This window comes from Gymnogyps californianus, chromosome 2, assembly GCF_018139145.2.
Source record: "Gymnogyps californianus isolate 813 chromosome 2, ASM1813914v2, whole genome shotgun sequence".
Taxonomy (NCBI): Eukaryota; Metazoa; Chordata; class Aves; order Accipitriformes; family Cathartidae; genus Gymnogyps; species Gymnogyps californianus.
In genome coordinates, this window is record NC_059472.1 from 37,629,726 (window position 1) to 37,648,848 (window position 19,123).

The 19,123-nt window shown below is 36.5% G+C and overlaps 1 protein-coding gene across 1 annotated transcript in view; it reads left to right on the forward strand.

Moving 5' to 3' along the window:
• The window catches only part of ARFGEF1 (ADP ribosylation factor guanine nucleotide exchange factor 1), a 101,075-nt gene that overhangs the window by 52,691 nt on the left and 29,261 nt on the right, over positions 1 to 19,123 (forward strand). Inside the window, exons 9-19 of the mRNA XM_050890783.1 lie at positions 1,002 to 1,135; positions 4,614 to 4,848; positions 9,277 to 9,376; positions 9,497 to 9,636; positions 9,741 to 9,849; positions 10,875 to 11,076; positions 12,147 to 12,258; positions 13,482 to 13,687; positions 13,788 to 13,872; positions 14,683 to 14,854; positions 16,052 to 16,203. Coding sequence (XP_050746740.1) covers positions 1,002 to 1,135; positions 4,614 to 4,848; positions 9,277 to 9,376; positions 9,497 to 9,636; positions 9,741 to 9,849; positions 10,875 to 11,076; positions 12,147 to 12,258; positions 13,482 to 13,687; positions 13,788 to 13,872; positions 14,683 to 14,854; positions 16,052 to 16,203 — 1,647 coding nt within the window. The remainder of the gene's footprint in view (positions 1 to 1,001; positions 1,136 to 4,613; positions 4,849 to 9,276; positions 9,377 to 9,496; positions 9,637 to 9,740; positions 9,850 to 10,874; positions 11,077 to 12,146; positions 12,259 to 13,481; positions 13,688 to 13,787; positions 13,873 to 14,682; positions 14,855 to 16,051; positions 16,204 to 19,123) is intronic.

A 19,123-nucleotide genomic window follows, 5' to 3' on the forward strand; every position in this document is an offset into this window, starting at 1 on the left:
GAATTTCAAGTATTAAGTCATGTTCTAAGCATTATTCTATTTTAATGCACTACTTAAATTTTTGCAAGTAAATTTTACATGTGATGCCTTTTTTATCCTAGCATATTTTTAGCTGCCCCATAGAGTACACTGTTCCAACAGAGAACTCAGTTCCCTGTTTTTTGAAGTGCTCCTGAGAAACTATAAAACTAGCATTCAATGTAGTGAAGAATATAGCCAGTTATAGACATACTTGTATAATTTCAGTGTGCTCTTTTCAAATGATAAATAGAAAGTTCAAGCCTACTGCATGACCTTACTGCGATGATTTCAGATAAGAGTTTCATGTTTGAGAGGATTTGATTTTTCATTAACAAAAAAGATATGAAAATATACTTCCTCTGTTGTATCAGATATCAGCATATGTGCACTACCAACTGACAGAGGGTATCTGCTGTCAAAGTGTACTGAGTAATTAGGTTTGGGAATAATAGATTATAAGCTTAAAAAGCTACAGTCACATATGCCATGCAAGTAGAAGATTAATATTAAACATTTTGCTTATATAGGGAACAACAATACAGAATTGCAAGAACATAGTAATAGGGGTGATGATTGTACCATAGAAATTTTACCAAATGTATCTTGTCACAGATATGTAATTACTCGCATTCTATTAAAATGTCAAGGTTGGTTTTTTTTTTTAAATTAGTTATCTACTGAAAATGTCTGAAGGCAATTCACTGCAAGTTACCTTACTTAAACTTGACCTACCTGGTTTTATGACAGTCTTTAATTAATTCTGACTTTTTACAGAGATGGCAATTTTTGTTAGTGAGTTTGTTCATTTTGACTGGACTGCAGAATATTTTGTTTTGTTTTAGTTACTCTTGAGACCGTAAAGCTATAGTGAATTGGTTATATTTGTATAATATGTTAACTTCTTGTTGCTAGGAGGTGGGGATTTCCCTACACACCCTGCTAATGCAAAATGGAATACTGAAATATGTTAACTTCTTTAGGAATCTGGAAATTCTTCAGGACCTACCCCTGGTGCTAAGTTTTCCCACATTTTACAAAAGGATGCCTTCCTTGTATTCAGGTCACTGTGTAAACTCTCCATGAAGCCCCTGTCAGATGGACCACCAGATCCAAAGTAAGTAGAATTAAGAGTTCTCATAATAAGTCTTTTCTATTTGAAAATAAAAATAAATTATTTAAATATTTTTGAGAGTCCTCAGTTATGGAGAAAATAATGGTGTGGTAAAAACCTAGAAACTTTGAAAAGGTACTTCTCTGTTTTAATGCATCTTTTGTATGTTAAGTGAAAGCAACTGCTGCTACCCATCTACCTGTTTAGAAGTTTCTTAACAACGCCTATGCTTCCTGTAAGTACATCATGTTTTCTGGTTGCTCTTTATAACGTTTTTCAGAAGGGTTTGTAAAGAAGGTCTTCAGGTATTTTTGGTCTCAGCTAATATTGCTCTGCTTTTAAGTCATACCTAGGTTCGTAACTGTTGCTGTTTATGCCCCACAATTTCTTACCTCTCTTGCATATTGGGTATCCAGTACACATACTCACCTCTACTTCATCTTAATACAAGCTCCTCACTTTGAGCTGATACTGGTTATGATAAATTTGTGATACAGTGTTTCATTCTTTTGCTCAGGTTGGACACTTGTGACAGCCTCCTTAATCGAAACACAAATATTTTGAAAACAAAGTCTTTATTTGGCTGTTTTGGAAATCTTGTTCTCTGACTGAAGATACCATGTTTTCAATTTGGCTTAGAGAATTGTTTGTTGTAAACAAACAAAAAAATTATTCCCCTCTATAGATGGGTGCCAGTATTAGTTAGTTGTGAGTGTTGGCAAAGAACTTTGCTTTTCTGATCTTGGATAGAATTTATATGCATCTTTTTTTTTTTGCATATTAGGAACAATTAGTAATAATTTTCAAGAGGAATGCTTCTTTGTTCCTAAGATATTAAAACTGTAGTATGACTTCTGATGACAGAGGCCCAGTATTCTTCAAAATAAAATCAGCTTTACTGTTCCAAGGTCTAACTTTTAAAGCAGATAAGTTTAAGACAGTTTAATTTAATCACTGATATGTGTCGTGGATTTAATAAGCTGAAAAAAAATACGATGTAGGAGAAGGGGTTTTGAAGGGTTAGTCTAGAACCATTTTCAAATTGTTATATAGTGGTGCACTATGGAAAGTCAGGACATTCAAGAATGAAGACTGAGGCATGAGGTTTTTCCTCACTATTTTTGAGAATTTGTCTTCCAGGAAATGCCATGAAAATCCTGTGGTTTTAGTCAGTTTTCTGAGACTAAGCCTGTCCATTTATTAAAGGCTGTAATGGATTAACTCCCTCTGGAAGAGCAGCAATAGCTATTGAGGCACTTGGAGCATCTTATCGGAATCCATGGAGTCCTTGATGTTTGTATTAGAACTGATTAAGCTCTTCATATAGAACCAATTGGAGGAAACAGCATTTAGGGCAATAAGAATTAGCTGCAAAGGCATTCAAAGACATCCTGTGTTTGGAGAAGTGCCTAGAACTTATTGGTGATTCCGAGGCATTGATGGCTTTTTGAACTATTACAAACATGCTGTAATTGGAAGAGGAGGCGTAGGATATCTACAGCATTTAAAAAAAGTCTTATCTGCCTCTTAAAAAATCATCTTTCCAGTGAAATTAGCTATGAAGTCTTTAACGAACATATTTTTAAATTTTAGGTAACTGGACATGGAGCTTTAGCTTAAAATCACAAGGCTGGGAGTTGAGATCAAGGTTATGCTTCCTGGGAACCTGCTCTAATGTCTTTATCTCCTTTTTCCCTGGAATAAAATAAGATGGGGGAGAAATGTCTTGAAGGTTCACTTACTAGATTTTAGTCCTTAAACTTGTTTTAAATTAAGTGGGCTTTACACATCATACAGAATTGGTAAGGCCAGCAAGTTAGGACTTCAGTTATGAGCTGACACTTGCTGGAAGTAGGCAATATTTAATATTTTATTTATGATTGAAATTCTCTTCATATTTAAATTCTTATGTTTCATAGGAAAGTATGGTCTGGTCATGTGCTGTCTGCACACTTGATACAACATGATGCAAAAATCAAGCCTTTTACATCAAAGGAGATTTTTATGTTAGGTTCCATGTGGCTGTGCAGTGTCCAGAGCCAGGCATTTTCTTGAACTCCTACAGAGAGCTGTTTTGGGGCATATACTTTGACCTGCAGCCCATTAGGAGGAATGGGAGGAACAAGTGCCTCACTCAATTTGACTTTTGCTTCTCAAAAGTGTCTTCAGACAAAAAGTCTAAGCTTGGGATTATATTCTGTGAGTTTGAAATGTTTGCAGATTGATTCCCCCCCATTCTACTTTGTTTGCCAGTGTGCAGAAATCGTTGAGTTTATTTGCAGCATACTTGTTACTAATTTGCATTTTTTTGTTTTAGCTAGACTGAAATTACTTTTTTTTCATTAAGCTCGTATTTTTGCAGTATACCGCAAATATGCAACTATTGTGTGTGTGTCACGGGTTGACTTGAAGCGTTCCTTACTGTATCTGGGCTGTACTGTATGAAAAATTTCCTGTCATTGTTCCTTATGTTTCATAAACTGTCCTCTGTCAGTGGGTGCTTGTTCAGTGAAGGCTGTGGACTGTCTTGTTGGGAAAGCCATTTGTGTCTATACCTGCTCTTCAGAAGAGCTGTAGTCTTTTTTGAGATGATCAGAAGTGGGAAGAAGCATCAGGAGTCTGAGGAGAGAATACTTTCACCCAGAATGCTATTTAAATTGCATGATATTTTCATAGATGCAGATTTCCTTTACACTTTTTGTGTGTGCGGTTTGGGGGTTTTTTTGGCTGTTTTTGTTTTGTTTTGTTTTTTAAGCATAAATAGTAGCACTGTTCTGACATGAATTCTAGCTTACTTCAGTCTGTAAGAAGCGTGATGTTACTGTGGAGCACTTGACAACACTGCAATTGCCTGACTTTGCTATTGCCATGCTTAAATTAGGCATGTTATGTATCTTAGCTGCTCTTGGAGTGGGATGGGGCCAGTGACTGATAAACAATATAAAATACTGTATTTGAGAAAAGAGATTTAAGTGTTGGGAGGAAGTAGGTCAGGCAGTTGTCTTTATGGTCCTTCAACTCTCTTTCCATGCTGGTGGAAATAGAGTAGGAGGAGGAATTTCCACCTTGTGATAGTCAGGGTTCTGTAGATGGGCTGGATATTTTAGATGGGATCTTCCAAAAATCCATTAAAAGGGAAGAATGCTCCCTTCATCCTCTGGCTAAGATGGGCAGCATTGCCTACTGTTGTTGCCATTCTGCAGTGCTGTGCTGCAGAAGAGAGAGTGGTTCAATAGTAATGGAGAGAAACAGTAACTGGAAAAGGTTATTCTTGCCCACCTTCTTGGCTGAAGAGTGACTACTTCAACAAAAAAGATCAACATCTTTTTATGACTCTTTCTACACCAGGTTGTGTCAAATTTGAGTTTATTTCATGAACATTCCACATACAAAATCATTGTGGTGTGTATTGACTTTTCAAGAGAACGTTTTATTTTCTATGACTTACACTGAACTGATGTACTGCATTGTTTTATTCTAGATCTCATGAACTGCGATCGAAGATTCTTTCATTGCAGTTGCTTCTGTCCATTCTGCAAAATGCAGGACCTATCTTCAGGACAAATGAGATGTTTATTAATGCTATTAAGCAGTACCTTTGTGTTGCACTGTCAAAAAATGGAGTCTCATCAGTTCCAGAAGTTTTTGAACTTTCACTTTCCATATTTCTTACCCTCCTCTCAAACTTTAAGACTCATCTAAAGATGCAGATCGAGGTACGTTACATGGATTTCTAATTTAAGGCGGGGGGGACGGTAAGTGAACATTTGTTTATATTTGTGTGTAGCTTGGTCCTGCTTAGATAAATTTGTTTTCCTTTCCGAATCTCAGCTTTTGCTTAAGACTTGCCAAATCTTCCCATGCATAGAAGCTCTTTTTCATCCAGTGGCAACGGGCTTGTTTGCAACAATGCCCTTGAAACCCTCTTTGAATAAAATAGCAGCGTTTCCTTTGGAATACATACAGATTAAATAAGATTTGCTCTGTAACATCAGAAGTAGTGTGACACTTGTGGTAGTGTTAAGTTGTTGGTGAAGTGGAAAGTGATGGGAAAACTTTTGTAGGGCTGTTTAAAAAAATTTCAATCATATTTTAACTAGAACATGAAATGAAGTACCTAATAAAGAAGTAGGCCATTTCATCACTTAATAATAGACATTAACATAAACTAAGAAATTTTACAGTGCAAAACATTCTTTGATTTACTCTGTGATTGAGGTGAATTTTTACAATCATGACTTATTATGCCCATACTCACTACTATTACTACATGAGTTAGTTTCCTTTATTTAAAAGCAGAGTTTTCTGTTGGCTGTGGCATAGTATTATCACAGAATGATGCTGAAACTCAGAAATGAGTAGGTTTGTGGATAAGCTTGGTCAACCAATGTTCAGTAATGCAATTAGGACGTTGTAGCTCTGCACTACATAGTACAAATTAAGAAAATTAGTATACTTAAGAAAACACTGTAATATATGGTTTTGCAAAGGAATTTTAGAATAAAAATTAATGACTTGAAATGCATTGTGGATTCTTTTTGAGGTCACTTGAACAGATTTCTTTCTCTAGGGAAATCCCAGCTATTTGATTATTGTAGCCACTTCCTTTTGTATATCAGGGCCTACATCAATATATGTCCTGAATAAGATAATCTCATTTCCTCAGGTCTCAAAAGGTGTACGCACGATGTAACTCCTTGGGCCATAAGTAGAGATAAATCCCTATTCTCAGCAATAAGAGTTATCCGAGTCCTGACAGACATTGCAGATTTTCTCACTGGAGGGATATATTCTAAGTCATAGGGGAAAGCAAGATGTATGTAGAGGCTTTGTTCTTGAGTTCTAATTCTTGTGCCATAGGGTACAAGCAGCTTCTTGGAATGATTCTGTCCATTTGAACCACATGGATACCCTCTTGTGTGTCCCATGTGTTAAAGATCTTAATTCCATGGTGAATATAGTAGTAGTGTGCGCTGTGTGTTCCTACTGTTCATTTTGGTAATTTTATGTTTTGGGAGTCGATGTGAATACTGAAGCCTACAGATTGCCCCATAAGCGTGGAGGTTAAGTATGTGAAAAGATGCTAAGAAATGTTAATAATGTTGCTGTTATCAAGACCTTGAATTCAGGGATTTCTTCATCTATGGATGTCATTGTGTAAGTTGATGTGGTGTGGCAGCTTTGGAGAAAGAACCTCATTTTGCCAGTACCATGTCAGAGGGTATTGTGTTCTGATCACTTACCAGGCTATTTTGATGCCTTTTTGGGGAAGAAACAATAGGATTTGCAGTATTTCCTTGAGCATAGCTTGGGTAGAAATACAGGTTTGGTGATTGATTGAATGTGCCTTGAAAATATGATGCATTTTGAAGATTTTCAAGACAAACTGTGTGTGCTCAACAAGACTGTAGTGCATGTGCAGTGTTCAGCACATCAGACAGACTGGGCTGAGCTGCTCTTCAGTCACACAGCCTGCTTCCCAGAAAGTGTTGGACTCGCTGTGTGTTCACAGAGCTTACAAGTCAGCATGTAGGTGGTAAATGCATTGAAATCCGGCTTCCCTGACAGAAATTTGATGAGCTTCCATTGCTGCCATCCTTTCCCCAAATTCCAAACAGAAAATGAAGACATATCTGAGGAAAATTGGATATAGGATACCCTATGCTATTGTAGCTAGAATATGCTGAATTAGGACCATCACCACATAGCAGGGCTGCATTTCCTCCTCACAAATATGAAAGCCAAAAGCTTGATGCTGCCAAAGTATCCATCTATTACAAAGTACGGGGGACAGCAATTTCTAGAAACTTATTCTTTTTCTTGGCTGTGAGATAAGAATTCCTCTTCTTTCAGCTACAGGTTATTCAGAAGAGGTGGGTAGACAAGTAGATAACTTCACATTCAGTTTGTTTCTTGGAGCTGTAAGGAAAGCCATATGCTCTGATTTATAATATGCAAAATCTATATATTTTGGGATTGAGGCTGCATTCTTCATCTGTGAAAGAAATTTTTGGCATATTTTAAAACAATAGTTTCAGATTCTGTTGAAAGTGACCCTCCCTTGATCCTTTGACTTAAATATTCAGCTAACACTGCCCTCTGACAGTTAAAATAGTTTGAGTTGTACCTTAATTGTATTGTAACCGTATTTCTAAATGGGTCAATGAATATATTTGCAGCACATCAAGTCCTAGATGTCAGGAGATTTGGGTGTCATTTAGCTATACTTACCATTACCACCCTTTCATAACTTGAATCAGCTATCTTAAAACTCTTATTTTCAGTTGACCAAACTAAATAATTAGCTCTTTTCTGGTTTACTTTTCCAATATGCTAGGAATAAAGTCTCAACTCTGTGACATGAATTGCAATAAGTAACATAGTGATAGGTAGCATTTTTAAATACCTGAAATGTAAATAATCAGTACGGTTTTGAGAAGCTGTTCATTCCAAGATGTGCTTGTCCAAAGTTGACACCAGAAGCAAGAAGTCCGCTCTGTCTCAGAAGCATAGAGATCTAAAGTGTCTTCGTACTATGTAGACCTTCCAGCTAATTTTTCTTCTAGCTTGGGTTTGGGTTTAAATTTTATACTTGAAACTTTTTTCTCTACTCCATCAGTGACTTCTTTTTTTAAATTATCTACCAGAAAAAAATTATTTTCCTGATTCCAGAGGGTATATAACATTACTGTCTTTCAGTAAAAAATCAGAAAACAGCAAATATGTAACTAAGGATTGCTCATAGCATGACCTTTATTACAATTTTATGTCTTCCTCTGTTTTGATTACATAAAGTTGTGGCTAAAATCATTCTAGTACTGTTGAGTATATTTAAGCGCTTGAAGGTCTTTGATCTGTTATGTGTTGAACTCCTTAGGTTTCATAAGGATACTTTCCTTATTAAGACTAGTAACTGGGATTGTGCTGTGTGCCTCTTCTCTAAAGAGGCCAATAAAATGGAAGTATTGTTAGTACATTTTGCTTGAGGAAATAGCTTACCATCAAAGTCGCTTAAAAAGCAATGTTGCTGTTTTTCCCCGAACATGTGACTTAAAGCGAAATTAGCCTTATGCTTATGTCTGCCTGGCTAATAGCATAAAAATCTCTGTAAAAATTCTGTGGTATAAGGGAATATCTAATATTAAAAACAAGGGTAGTTAGATATTTGGATATTTGCATCCTGCTATTGGAGAAGAGGAGCTTGATGGCTTGAGACTACCGGCAGCATTCTAGAAAAAAACATATGTTGGTGGATTTGGTAGCCACAACTGTCTATGAAGAGGTGAGCTCTCAGAAGTGCAGAACGGTGATGTAATGCTGTGTAGGATGGTGATGTAATGCCATGTAGTAGTTCACATTTTGAGTTCATATGCTGTTACAGCAGTTGCTGCTGCTTAGGGAAGAAGTGAGAAAAAGCCTGCCCTAGCTGCTAAGCATGCTCAGCTGAAATACTCAGCCTATAATACTAATGGATCTGGTGAGGAACTAATTGAGAGGGAGTACAATAATCTCTGTTCCAAACAAAAGCATCTGTACTGAAGTGATTTCAGGGAGAATTAATATCTCTTTTAGGGAAGAATAATCTTCTTATTAATGGACCTGCTGCATTTTTTATGCTGTGCCTGACCAGTACCCTTCTTCCAGTAATACCGTAGAGTGATTCTTTTGTGTCAAGATGTTTCCCTTCTAATGAAGGTCCGATACTTTAAATTGGCATAAGTGGCTGCTTGTTATGTTGTGCCATAGTATCATCATCTTGTAGAGAAAATCTTTTGTGGTGAGGTAGTACCTCTCCTTTCAAAATCCCAAATGAACTCTAACAGCAGCTTAGACTTCCTCTTAGGCTAAATTGTCCTTTAGGACTTCACATCATTCCTGGTTCTTCTGTTTTTGAGTGATCAGAATATAAACCAAATTTTTCAGCTGGACAAAACTCCAGAAGTGCATAAGTAATAATTTGAATTCCTAATTTGAATGTATCAAGCATAAGTTGTATTTCTTCCTTTTCTCCTTTTTTTTTCTTATCTCCTGTACCTTTAAAGTGCTGCTTTCAGAATTATGTCAGAATATTGGCCATCAAAGTTAGTGACTGCATTTGTAATAGATTTTTTTTTTTTTCTCCTTCTTCCTGGAATATTTACTAGGTTTTCTTCAAAGAAATTTTCCTGTATATCTTGGAAACTTCTACTAGCTCGTTTGATCATAAATGGATGGTTATACAAACGCTGACAAGGATATGTGCAGGTATTAAGGACCGTTTGGTTCTAGTTTTTACATTTTTATGCTGAAGAACAAAACTGTACTTTCCTTTCATTGAATGATCCAGTTTTTGTTCCAAGTCTGACAATGTCGCTTTGTTTATAGATGCCCAGAGCGTAGTGGACATCTACGTGAACTATGATTGTGATTTAAATGCAGCAAATATATTTGAAAGGCTGGTTAATGACCTATCAAAGATTGCTCAAGGAAGGGGTAGCCAAGAACTTGGCATGTCCAATGTTCAGGTAAAAATTCCACCAAACTTTATGAAGCTTAATGTTTCCTGGCATGATAGGTTAAGACTAAATTCTCCATTCCACTGATGTATTGCTTTTGAAATCTTTTCTAGGAATTAAGTTTGAGAAAAAAAGGCTTGGAATGCTTAGTATCGATCTTGAAGTGCATGGTGGAGTGGAGTAAGGATCAATATGTAAATCCCAATTCTCAGACAACACTTGGTAAGACACAAGATGTGTTTCTTCTGGCTTTAGTAAAGAGGTGCTGCAGGAGTTTATTGCATATTTCCAGTATTTTGATACTGCTAGTGTCCAGATTGGTAAAATCTCTTGCATTAAAAAAAGAGAGAGAATAAACTTTTTTTTTTCTTTCGTAGAAATATTGGTAAGTTTGGATTGGTGTCATTTGAACAAGTTGTCTAAGTTGTCTTTTCTTAATTGTATGAATTCCTAGAAAGCTACTACACTGAAAATGACTAAATCCTGTTATTTTCTGTATTTCTAATTTTAAAAGGATCACAAAACTTACTGTGAAGCTCCCCTAATTTCATCTAACTTCATATTGATTAAATTACTACTGAAGCAATCTGGATGGAGAGCATTTTTTTTATTTATTAATATATAGCTGTAGAATGTTCAATGTTGTAAGCAGTGAAGTAGCTAAATCATTACTTGTTTTAATCTTGTTTCCATCTGATCTGAGATGAAAAGTACTAAGGTTACACCAGAATTTTCAGATTAAGCACTTGAAGTTGGTAGGTGAAGGAATAACCTTTTTAGAGGCGGTTAGCACAGCTGTCTGTGAACTGAGAGCACCAGCTCCTTGGCATGTCTGATCATAAACGCTTTAGACACTGTTTCAAAAACTTAGAGTAGTGTGGTTCGCTTCAGGTCAAAAGTAACATCGGACTTGAAAATAAAAGGAAAGATCTGTAATTAGGTGTCTAAGGTGTTGTATATTTTTTTTCCATGTACCTACAAATTATAGTTGTAATTTAAGGATTAAACTTCAGGTAAGTGATGGACTGAAAGAATCCTCCTTGATAGGTTGTAGTGATTTTTTTTTTTGTTGTTGTTATTTTCCCAACCAAAACAAAAGCAGAATATTTATATAAAAATAAATAGATCATTGAAGATAACCCTAGTAAGCTTTAGAAGCCTTCAGAGAGGATTTGAAGAATAACCTGTGATTTTAATTTCTTTTCACTGTATGTATTTTGTATGTATGTAACCTTTCCAATTTATAGGCCAAGAAAAACCCACAGAACAGGACAGCAATGAAACCAAACACCCTGAGACAATTAACAGATATGGAAGCTTAAATTCCTTGGATTCTACTGCTTCATCAGGAATTGGCAGTTACAGCACACAGATGTCTGGCACTGACAACCCAGAGCAGTTTGAGGTCCTAAAGCAACAAAAGGAAATAATAGAACAAGGAATTGACTTGTGAGTGCCCTTTTATCACCCGTGGGAGGGTGGATTCTTTTGGAGCTATGAAGATTCCTGGGTTTTTCTTCCTTCTCCTCATAGATACTCATCTTGTGTTAGGAAAAAAACTCTGGATGTAACAGCACTTCCTCTGGTGAAAGAGTGCTGAATGGTGTCCCCTTTGGAGCCTGTCAACAGTGTTTTGTGTTAACCTAATTCCTCACAGCTAGAAGATGAGTACTCTGAATGTTTGTTCTTTTTTCTCCAGACCTGCTTGTCTAAAAATAAGATTTTTATATTTGGATAAAAAGAACATTGAACTCGTGATCAGTTGAATACGACCCGTTTTAGTGTACGCATTACTGATGAAAGTGCCTATATGCTTAAGCTGATGCTTCCTTCTGATTAATTAACTTGTCATGATTAGAACTGGAGGGATAGTATAATTTCTCAGTGCAGTCTGACATGAATCTTGCGTGTGATTTCAGCCTTGTCACCTTACCTCCTCAGTGAGGTCACCTTATGCAAAAATAAAAGTTTTCTGTAGTGTAGTTCTCAGAGCCTGAACAAACATGCCTTAGTCCTTTAGGGTTTCAGTTTCTTTCAGTTACCTGGTTCTTTGTCTTGTACATTTCCATTCTTATAAGCAACTCATGGATTTCTTGCGTGTTTCATACAGATTGAAACAAAAAGCAACAGAGCATAATTGTTCCTTTCCAAGCCAAGACTTTGCTGTTTCTGTGGAATATTTTTTCCTTCACAAGTGCCAGAGTAAATGATAGTATTTAGCTCTCTTTACTGGGAGCTGCTTGGATGCCATGCTGGCAGTTATGTAGCAAAGAAGAGGAGGAGGCTGTTTACAGGGGGGAAAAAAAAAAACCCATAAAATCATCCAGTGATGAAGGGAATAATCATAGAAGGAAATAGGTCATTCCTGTCTAATGCACAGTTTGATAAAGGAAAATTATTTAATACATAGATTTTCAATACCTTGTCCAAAATTATTGAATCTTTTTACTTAAGCTGGTAAGGCTTTGTGCATGGGTAAAAGGGTTAACACTCATTCCATCCTGATCTTGATTGTACAGATTCAATAAGAAACCAAAGAGGGGGATTCAGTACCTGCAAGAACAAGGAATGCTTGGCACTACCCCTGAAGATATTGCTCAGTTTTTGCATCAAGAGGAAAGATTAGATTCAGTAAGAAAACTCTTTTCCTGTTGGTTTTTTTTGCTCATACCGATGTTTTTACACTAATTGCAAATCACGTGATAGTGTTTTAAAGTGTATAACATTATTGTACAATGAAGAAAAGGAAACTTCTCTCTCTCTTCTAAAATTTGTAAGCTCAAGGAATTTGAATTGGAGTATGCATTAGAGTTATACACTGTACTATATGTATCCTGCAGTTCAGCAAAGTGTAAAGGAAAAGACTGACCTACTTGAGCTGACTCAAAACTTGTACTTAGTTGCTAGTATAGCTAGAAGCAACTTACTAAACTGTATGTACTTTAGTCCAATAAGGGACTGCCAGCAGTAACTGTCCTTCAGAGACAGCTAAAAAATAACGTGGTGCAACAACATAAAAAGCATTTTTTGCTGCCTCCCAAAGGAAAGTTATTTAGTCTAGATTAGTTCTTTCATTTTATTTACAGCTAGCAGCAGTTGCTGGACTTGGAAGGGTCCTGCAATATCTGGCTGAGGAGGGTGGGAATATCTCATGTTGGTATTGTCATGAAAAACTTAGCTTTCTGAAATGGCAGTCTGCACCATTGTGCTTAGTAGCCACCCGCATTGTCTTCTAGGGGAAGGCTTGCATATGTCCATGCTTTCAGCTGTGACTGAAGTCACAAATTTCAGTATTAGAACTTAGTCAGCCATCAAAACAAATTTTTAACCTCAGTTTACATATACAGGCATCTTTATCTGAATGCACAGTATTTTTCACTGTACTGCGTTGCATTGACAGTGATCAACTTGGATGTATTTGAGTACCAGCCATTTATATTTGAGCATCACTTGCATCTATTTGAGATCTGTACTTTAGTGGGAAAAGTTGAGTTTAGTAAGCTTTTCATTCCTGTAGAAGGTTTCCTAACTACAAAAATCATTACAGCAGAGAACAATCAATCATTGGTAATACTAACTTTGTCTTGTGGAATTCATCTAATAGAAAAAAGTTGTACATGAGTAAAACCAGAGAAGGTGGAAAGTAGGCAGATAGGAGCATGTAAGAGCATTATGATGGAATATATGGCCAAAATACTTTGCTTTAGAGAGTAGAGGAGAAGCAGGAAATATGTCTTAGTTAACTGCATACAGGCCTCTCTTTTTGTGAGACATATGGGCGGTATGAGTCTGTTGTTCTTATTTACTACTTTTTTTCCAGTGTAAATGCACTAGTTTGTCTTTTCTTATTTTAGACTCAGGTTGGGGAGTTCCTGGGAGACAATGATAAATTTAACAAAGAAGTCATGTATGCATATGTAGACCAACACGACTTTTCAGGAAAGGATTTTGTTTCAGCTCTGCGCATGTTTCTAGAGGGATTTCGTCTTCCAGGAGAGGCTCAAAAAATTGATCGCCTAATGGAGAAATTTGCTGCTAGATATTTAGAATGTAACCAAGGGTAAGCCATACTTTGTCTTCAGAACTTTGGAAAGCTGAATAATAAGTAAAAAATCCTAATATTTTAAATACGCTGTTCTTTTTCTCCTTTCCCCCTTCAGGCAAACTCTTTTTGCTAGTGCAGATACTGCATATGTTTTAGCTTACTCAATTATCATGTTGACAACAGATCTTCACAGTCCACAGGTATGTTGCTAGAAAAATATTTGTGTAATCAATAGACATCTAACTTTCAGGCTTTGTGACAATGTAGTTGTAAAAGCTTGATGTTCAATTTAACACCTATATGTGTGTAAGCAATATGGTAGCTTAAGTTTGTGCGTCTTTTAAGTAACAGTATTGTGTTTCATGGGTGTTGACATTTTTAAGTTGTTTTGGTTAGACCTTTTCTGTAAGATATTTCCCTACTCTGTGTTGAATAGGAGTTGTGTGGGTTTGCTTTCATATTATGGCAGTCACAGTAGTGATCTAACCTACAGTGAAAGCCAGAACTTATGTAGTTACTTACCCATTGATTTTAACACAAATCTGCTCCTGATTTCAGTCTGTTTGAAAAAATAATGCAGATTTATTGTGATAAATACAGCTCACTTCTGCAGTGCACAATATTCAAAGTTGTGGTGATTAGCCATCATAATTTATTTAAGCAAAATCTGGAAAGAGTATTGAACTCTTGTGAGATTATGGGATTATATTTAAAATAGCTTGGTTTGTATGACAAGATAAAACACTTTTTTTTTTTTTTTTTATGTATGTCTAATTGATCTGCGGATCCTACTGAATGTTTGAGTGTTGTAATGTCCATGTGGCCTTGCGTTATTTTGTAGATTTGACAGTGTAGTCTTGCATATGTTGGATACCTAAAAATGTCTTCTGAATCAGCAGGTTTGTCCTTGATGGTAACTTTTCATCTGTTTGGCTACTTTGTAGGCAGCATTGTAACTGCTATGAACTTGCCTCATTTGTTGATATTAATAGCTTCTTTCTGGGTTTCAGGTTAAGAATAAAATGACAAAAGAACAGTATATTAAAATGAATAGAGGTATCAATGACAGTAAAGATCTCCCTGAAGAATATTTGTCTGCCATCTATAATGAAATAGCTGGAAAGAAGATTTCAATGAAAGAAACAAAAGAATTAACAATACCTACAAAATCCAGTAAACAAAGTAAGTAGTTGCAATGTTAGCTTCCTTCAAAGTATTGGCTCTTCAGCTTCATGAAGCTATCTCCTTTTTTAAAATGAGAGATGAATGAAGCAAGCACCACTTAACTCAAAATGAATCCTAACTTCTAATTTCATATCCTTTTCCTTTTAACATAAATGTATGATGCTACCTTCAAATCTGTGTTAAATGCAACTTATTTTCACTTCCCTTTGCATCCAAATTCCTGGTATTCAGTGCATTGACCATGGAGAAGACAGGTTTTGCTGTTGAACAGCAACATAGGGAAATGCATTTGAGGGATTTAGGAAGTAAGTGTTGCTGACAGGCATAGTGCAGAGCAAACACAGTAGTTGTGCCTTCTGTTTCTAGGGTAACCGTTGTGTTTTCCTGCAATAACCAGTCTCTCATCTGCAAAAATTTTGCATTATTTGGTTTGTAGGGCTGTAATTTATGCACTTCTAAAATTAATTATCTTTTCCTCTCTCAAATACCAGAAAAACTTTTTTGTGTTCTGCACAGTGTGAAGATTTGGATGTTATTCATTCTAGCTTTTCTACAGAGAACATTGAGAGACTTGACTTTTTCCCAACATAGTCAAATTTGTATACTTTTAAGTCACAGGTTAGCCTTATGAACAGATTGCTTAAAGAAATTTGCATCTGGAAAAAAGAATCCCTCTTATTTTCAATGATCATTCAATTAACATAATGTTTTTATTGTAATTTTAAAGAAGCTGATTATTACATTCTACTTGCGTTTCACTTTCTTGATGAGATGGAGGTTCCATTACTGAAATGAAAAGATGATTAAGGTAGTTCTCCCTCAGAAAAAGGATGTCCACTAATTTTTATTGTTATTTTCTCTGCTGATGGATTGCTATGAAACTTCTGTTCACTTTGAATTTAGCTTAGTGGATGTGATATTTATGGTGTCAGTTGAGGTGATGGCAAAGAAGTGTTTGTTGTGCAAATCTTAATTCTGTGGAGGTTTAAAATTAGGTTACTTTTCATACATACCTTAAGTTAAATTTTATTTATATTATAAAAGAAATATCTTGCTGGTATGGTAATTTCAGAAAGTAAAAATAATACAAAAAATGCATCTGAGTATGGCATTTAATGGAAAATTTAAAATTACCATATTGCTGAAGACACCACTGCTAAAGATGCACAAATGAGAGGAAAAAATGTGTTGCAGGTGTTGCTAGTGAAAAGCAGAGAAGACTCCTGTATAATTTGGAAATGGAACAAATGGCTAAAACAGCTAAAGCTCTTATGGAGGCAGTGAGCCACGTTCAGGCACCTTTTACTAGTGCAACACACCTGGAGCATGTGAGACCCATGTTTAAGGTGAGATACATGTTTAGATATTTACCGAGAATATCACATAGTTTCTTAATACAAAATACTGACTGACAGGATTTGTTGAAAATACTAAAGATCTGTCTGCTATGTTTTGATCATTTTGTAAGTTACTTAACTTGCTACAGGAAAGAAGGAATTTTGAGCCTTCTACTCCAGTTTCATTTACCCTGGGATTTAAGAAGTTTCTATGCTGATAGAAGCAGCATCTTGATGTAATGGAGGAGTTATGAGGAGGGGACAAAAGTATAAAGAGTAGTTAAAAACTTGAAATGATAGGATTTTTATTTCAGGTATAGAGATGTAGTCAAAACAACAGATTTATAAAAGTGAGAAATGACTAATCCCAGTTCATTGTTTGAGTCCCTCCTACTCCTTCTAAGGGAGATTACTTCATTGCATTTTCGGGGAGCAATTATCAGAACAAACTTCTGTCTAATGTTGTCTGTTGCAAATTCATATTTCAGAAAGGCTAGTACTGTCATCTAGTTTTGGGGGAGGTAGCTGGACCTGTATTAAACCATTATTCTCAACACCTGTCTTCGCTATTGGGTAGGTGCAAAGCTATCTGCATCCCAAATGTCTTTTCCATACCAGTGATTCAGATTCGTAGATACAGAGTATATTCAGTAGTGTATTATGCCTCAGTATGCCATTGGATGTGGTCTTTGGCATAACTAACTCATTACGGTTAACTAGCTCTGAAATAAATTGTTGCACCCTTACCATGTGCTCTCATTTGCTGCCCTTGTGCAAGTAGTGGTCCTCATATGACCCCTTTGTGAACTGCTCCAGGGAGGTAAAGTCTCAGACCACTACCATTACAATAAACAAATGGTTCCCTGGAGTGATGTGCTGTGAGGTCAGGTTGAGCTTCAGGCCCAGGCTCAAGAATCATAGAATCATGGAATCATTTAGGTTGGAAAAGACCCGTAAGATCATCAAGTCCAACCCTTAACCTAACACTGCCAAGTCCACCACTAAACCGTGTCCCTAAGCACCACATCTACACATCTTTTAAATACCTCCAGGGATGGTGACTCAACCACTTCCCTAGGCAGCCTGTTCCAGTGCTTGATAACACTTTCCATGAAGAAATTTTTCCTAATATCCAATCTAAACCTCCCCTGGCACAACTTGAGGCCGTTTCCTCTCGTCCTATCCCTTGTTACTTGGGAGAAGAGACTGACACCCACCTTGCTCCAACCCCCTTTCAGGTAGTTGTAGAGAGCGATAAGGTCTCCCCCTGAGCCTCCTTTTCTCCAGGCTAAACAACCCCAATTCCCTCAGCTGCTCCTCATAGGACTTGCTCTCTAGACCCTTCACCAGCTTTGTTGCTCTTCTTTGGATGTGCTCCAGCACCTCAATGTCTTTCTTGTAGTGAGGGGCCCAAAATTGAACACAGTATTTGAGGTGCGGCCTCCCCAGTGCTGAGTACAGGGGGACGATCACTTCCCTAGTCCTGCTGGCCACACTATTTCTGATACAAGCCAGGATGCTCTTGGCCTTCTTGGCCACCTGGGCACACTGAGGATCTAGCTGCAAGTTTGCTGTCCGTGAGGCAAACTTTCGAGTTCTTTATTGCCGTATTAATAAAAGTAGGATAGTACTCTGTTTGTACAGAATAACCCTAAATTAAGCCCTTTTTAAAGATCTACTTTCAGGGTGTAAGGGTGTCAGTTAGCAGAGGTGTACAGTACATAATTTCTCTCTGTTGACTTCTTTAAGGCTGAAATGAAATAACTTGTATGCAGGCATCTGTAAAATTCATAGACTATTTTTTCTTAAGATATACCAGCCCTATTACTCTCTAACATTTCTAGCCTTTAGTATCTGAAAAGTACATTTGCAAAATCCATTTTCAAAGGAGCAAAATGAGAAGCATCAGGGTAAATTAACACCCTTAACGTCGTTTGTGAAAGTGTTAAGAATTAGAAGTCTTCTTACTTGAGGATGTTCATAAACTAATTAAAGTGCTGAAGACAATGTAGTATGTTGAACAGAGAGCTGTCTTCTCAAAAAAGTGAGAACTGTGGAAGTTAGATACTTAATTTCACATTTTTTATTTAGACTTTTAAATTTTTATTTCAGTAAAACTTAATAAATTTCTGAATATCTCTTTTGCCCATTGATACCAACATAAAATTTATCATTATAACTATATTTACAGTTAGATTTGCTAAATGATTAAAACAGAACCGAAATTCACTTTATGCACCCACCTAAGCAGCCCAAAATTGATTGTCTATTTTAGATGCTTAATTTTCACCTTTAATGACAAAACAGTCTATTACAAGTAACAGCGTAAATCTAGTTATTCAGCATACTATACAGATTTCTAGATAGTTCTTAAGAAAGTATTTCAGTTTGTGATTTTTAAGATTAGTTTTGGTTTCAATAGGAATGAAAAATTGGAAAAGGGGAACCCCCCCCACACACACTTCTGAAACATAGAATCATAGAATAGTTTGGGTTGGAAGGGACCTTTAAAGGTCATGCAATAGGGAATTAAGGCCTGGATCTAGGAATTAATCTGATGCCTTTAATACTGTCCCAGAGTTATGGTTTGGTGTGTGCAAGTGTTAAACACTTTTTTGAGGTAGTGCTTTTGGAATTGCTTGCTTAAATGAAACCAAAGCTCTGCGGTGCATCATTTTATTATGAAATCAAGCATGAAATCTGTTGCTCCCTGCTGTGCCTATTGACTGTGTTTCATCTGGGGTGACTTCAGGTAAAATTATTTCTAAAATCGTTCTGGGTACCCTGAGGTTTCCTCTTCATAACCACGTGTAGTTACAGCAGGATCTTCTGCATCTTCTGATTGGTTTTTCTGCCTGTGGGAGACGGAGCCTTGACCACAAGGACAGGACCATGTGCACTCTCCTGCAATAACTTTTAGTTGAGTGTA